The sequence below is a fragment of the Pinus tabuliformis genome, chromosome X (assembly GCF_031772625.1).
Source record: "Pinus tabuliformis cultivar Carrire ecotype Pingquan chromosome X, CPIR1, whole genome shotgun sequence".
NCBI classification, from domain to species: domain Eukaryota; kingdom Viridiplantae; phylum Streptophyta; class Pinopsida; order Pinales; family Pinaceae; genus Pinus; species Pinus tabuliformis.
In genome coordinates, this window is record NC_142308.1 from 1,619,886,379 (window position 1) to 1,619,891,336 (window position 4,958).

Sequence of the window (4,958 nt, forward strand, 5' to 3'; positions counted from 1 at the left end):
AAAAATTGGGAGAACATCAAAGTTTAGAGGTAGCAAGTCACTCTTGAACATGACACTTTTCTTCCGTATCACATCGGGTTGGGTTGTCTCATTCACCGGTTTCATCACCATGGTCCTCGCCACACCATCCATTCGGGGTAATGCTACCGATCCATCACATCAGTGTCGTTATATGTTCAAGAGGGGTCATTCAGAAAGTGTCAACCGTGTCCCATCCACTACCATACATTTTCCTTCATCCATTTCATGATCGCCACCCTGAATCATATGTCACAGTTTGTTTCACCTCCACTAAATCATTAGCTCCGTTCCGTGTCATTGATGTGGGATTCATCAAGGCCCTCCTTTGACGGATCACTTCTTGTCGACTTCAGCTCATTATCCAAGAAGTCGATCTAGGAACACCCCCATCAGTACTTTGAAGCTTGCATGCCTCAATGGCAAGTTTCTCACTTCCGGCGACAGGTATACATCAATGACCTTCGACCAGAAGATTTTGCGTGACGTTCGACGCCAAGTCCTTTATTCACGCCACGTGAATTGTACTGCCGTACCTTGAGGGTCATCGTCATTATTGGTGATTCCTCTCGCGCTTGTTAACGGTTTTCATTATTGACCGGTAATCAAGCGATGTCTTTCCATGTTCGACTTCAGCGTAATTATCACATGGATCGACTTGTACTTAGAGTGAAGATCGAACGAGTTTGAAGACCCCGGATCTAGTTTCATCCATCCGGGCTGCGATATATATTCAGGAAATATAAAAGCATTTGCCATGTACATCATTGCAGCAGATGATCATCCTCCTCAAAGGATGATAATTTTAGCGGAAGATTATCAGTCTGTCTTCAGACGATCGTCTGTCATATGTACCAAAATGTATTTATAGAAAGTTGAGCATGGGAATACCCACCTCAGCTAGATCATGAGAATAATGATGAATGAAAGATAATGTATTGTATTGTATTGTATTACAGGGCACTCTCCTCAGCACTGGAACGAACTTCGGACCCTCTAGCTAAAGCATTTCACCCGATTAACGGCCTCATACTTTAGGGGGCAACTGTTATAGACATTTTTGTGCCTCGCGTCAAGGAGCAGGAAATGTCGATAATTACAGGGATCCTCAGTCCCTAAACATGTTGTTCTTACCCCTAAAAGAACAAGGTCATCAATCAACAGCACTTCCAATCAGTTCTCCACCTGAAAACACTTCAGAACAGGCTTATTTTGGATCATGTCAGCTGCTTAACTGAGCTTCTGCGCTGTATTGCAACTGTCCCACTCTGTACCTGCGCTGGAAGTCAAAAACAATGAAGGCTACCTGCGCTGGGCGAGATTGGCCAAGTGGCACAGTCCTCCTGCAAGGTGTCAATTGCCCAGGAAGCTTCCAAACTGACACTTGGTTCATCAGATTCGCCTTGTGATGAGTAAGAGGTACTTGATCACCATGTGTAACCAAGGATCTCCAAGTGGACTCAAGAACTGAAGATTAGCTGAAGAGGGAGAGGACACTAGTCAGCTCTATGCCAGCCTCAAGCTGACTCATCCTCTCTTCTTCTCTCCTATATATAGAGCTCTTCTATGAGGTCTAAGGAGGCTGGAATTTTGTATAAGCAAGGAGGTGCTGTTGGTATACTGCCATGATTATTGGGTGATTGTTTTACTAGAGGTGAAGAAGAGAGTTCTTGCTGCCGAGGAGGTGCTGCTGGATTGGGGCCAACATCATTGGTTGTAACTTCCTCTGGAACCCTGTTACTTTCTATCAATAAAGTTTGCATGTTCTTCTATATACTTGTTTTACATAGATGCTTTTGTGTTTACATGTATATTTGATGCAACCTAATCCATGCTTCAATTATGATTGCTTGTATCTCGTAGTTTGCTCCCTTTTGTTGTGCAGATTCTGTGTGTAGCTGGATCGGCTTGGAGAGTAAAGAGCTGGGAACGGGATACAAAGCGAGAAGGACAAGGATCGACTAAGCGCAAGACACCAGGTTGGTTGATCCTCTTTCTATTCTCTTTGTGCTTTCATAAAGATGAACATGAAAACTTTGTCATTCAGTTGTTGCTAAAGTCTGTCACCTTTAGAAAGGGTTAGTGTCATCCGCATCGGATACTTTTCCCCACAACACACTATGACAGAAGGGAAGAAATTGTAGGGACATTTCTATCACCAAATGATAGGGGGAGTGTTGTTAAGGCAACTCAAGCCCCTATGATAAGAGCCCTTCTATCATTTTCTACGGAGCCTACCGAAATCCCTAGTGAGTATTGGAGGATATTCATGGCACCTACAACCTCCACCATTGACTTCCCAATTGGGGATCTTGGGACTGGCACACCAAAAAATCCCATTCCTTTAACAACTTTACCTAGCTTCCATGGGCTTACTTTAGAAGATCCCGACACGTTTTTGTTTGAATTTGACATTGTGTGTTTGGGATATGATTATATAACGAATGCTTAGAAATTGAAAATATTCCCTACTATGCTAAAAGGGATAGCCCTACCATGGTTTATGGGTCTTTGGGGAAGAACTATCATAACATGGGAGGAGATGAAAGTTGCTTTCCTAGAGAAGTACCAAGATTACTGTAAATCACGAGACATTAAGGAAGAACTTTTCAAGTTTACACAGAAAGAGGATGAAAATATGGAAGACTGTGTGGAACGCTTTAAATACACATTGCAAAGATCAAGTCACTCTGACCTGGATAAGGACATTTTGGAAATTATCCTTCTCCGGGTCTTTCGAGAGGACTCTTTGGAATGGTTAAATATAGTCAGAAAGGGAGATATATCAAAGGAGAACTTTGACACCATCTGTGAGTTGTGCATCCAGTGCTCAAGAGGAGTTGCAAGGCATAAACAAGGAATTCGATCAACAAAAGTATCTGGTGGAGGTATCACAAAAGTAGAAATTGGAAATCTGTTGGACAGCCTGAGGACTGATATCCTGAGTACCTTGTCTGAACAAATAGACACGTTGCAGGTAAAACAGAAATAAATAGAATTGGAAAGAACTATGGCTATATTTTGCCCAAAGTGCAGGAAGAAACACCCACAGAGGGAATGCCCATTAAACTCTGTAGAGGAGTGTGCAATCTATGAGTTGAATCATGTGACAAGTTCATGCCCATCATTGCCAGGATTGAAAGAATTTTTTCAAGGGACAGGCGAAGAGATGGAGCAGATGTACTTTATGGGACCTAAAAAGCCATGGCAACCTCGGCCGTCAACGGGAAATCAAGGTATCTTTCTGGATCCATCCCAATATCTTAGTAATTTTAATATGGGTCCCCAGTCCATGCCTTATCCACCTATGTGGTCCTAGTACCAGTTTCCACCTTGGCAACAATGGGCTCCTCAAGCTAGTTTGAGTTCCTCATGGACTTCTAACTGGCGAGGACCTTCTCCTCCTGGGTAGTTTCCCCAGTCAATGCCACAACAGCAACTCCAGTTTCCCTCTAATGTACCCCATAGAAATCAGCTTGTTCATCCTCAACTTCCCATCCAACCCAATCCAAATCCTAACAATAAAGGGGCTCATCAAGGTGACACCCTCAACCTACCTTCATACAGTATCTCCACCGTAGAATTGTATGATATGAATTTAAGATCTGTGTGGGTAGTAGACACTCAACCCTCACTTGATATCACTGAACAAGTTGGCGATGAGGTAAAGGAACCATAAATGGTTGAAGAGGAATCAAACCAAGTCAAAAAAAATCATACAGCTCCTCAACTGCTAGTTACTCAAAAACACCAAGCTGAACTACCCTATCCAGAAAGGTTGGCTTTAAGTAAACAGATCCCTCAAGTTGAGTTCAATTTGTTAGGGGAACTACAAAATTTGTTTGTTAAGATTCCCCTGCTGCAAGCTATGAGGGATATACCTATATATGCAAAAACTCTTAGAGAATATTGTGCTAAGAAGCCTAAAAAGAAATCAAGGGACCCACTCACCATTCATGTGGTGGGAAAGCTATCTGATTTTATGATGGGGAAAATCATGCCTGTGAAATATGGGGATCCAGGGAACCCAATTTTAACCATGCAAATTAATGGAATAGAAATTCCAAACGTGTTGGTAGATTTGGGCGCTACCATAAATGTCATTACTACTGAGACTATGCAGGCATTGGGTCTTCAGAACTTGAAACCTACACCTACCATGTTAGAGCTAGCAGATCGATCTATGGTTAAACCGGTAGGGAAGTTAGAAGATATTACAATTTCAGTTGACTCATGGCACTACCCTGTGGACTTCCTAGTGCTGCAAACGCAATCCCCAGCTGGTGGCCATCCCCTGATTCTGGGAAGACCGTGGCTGGCAACTGCAGATGCTTATATTGGGTGTCAATCAGGACATATGGTTATCTCGAATGGATAGAGTACTAAGAATTTAATGTTATATCCTCCTGCAGAACCTAGTCCATCAGTAAAACCATCAGGCCACAAGAAACCTTTACTAAAGGCAGAATCCGAATTTGAAAATGAGGAATTAAGGTGAGTCCTTACTATTGGACAGGCCCTTCAGTTGAAAACAGAAACAAAAGGTGATACAATTACTACCTTTATTAGTGATCTCTGTTCTATTTCAGACTCAAATCAATGAATTCTAGAGTCTTAGTCTTAGGATGCATGACTATAAAAAATCTGTGAATGGGATGAATTTGCAGAGGAGGCTTACCGAACATAGTAGAATAATGGAATGTCCAGTGAAAATGAAAGGGAACTATCAGTTTTTCTATCTTGATCTAGTTGCAGGATATTTCTGAGAGTGACTGTTATGCGAAAAATGTCAATAACAGATAACATAAGTGAAAAAGGGATGATAATGATAGGTGCAGAAGCTTTTAAACGCTATGATGAATGTCCTGTTGAAAATTGCGCGAGACCATTAGGTTGAATGGTTACCCAGGAGAAATTGAATTAAATGGAGAATGGTCGTT

The 4,958-nt window shown here is 42.1% G+C and overlaps 1 protein-coding gene across 1 annotated transcript; it reads left to right on the forward strand.

The window, feature by feature from the left end:
* The first annotated feature begins 4,003 nt into the window (after window positions 1–4,003).
* Window positions 4,004–4,396, forward strand: LOC149146241 (uncharacterized). Its single transcript, XM_089452707.1, has one exon. The coding sequence runs from the start codon at window positions 4,004–4,006 to the stop codon at window positions 4,394–4,396; it is 393 nt and encodes a 130-aa protein (XP_089308833.1).
* Window positions 4,397–4,958: the final 562 nt, after the last annotated feature.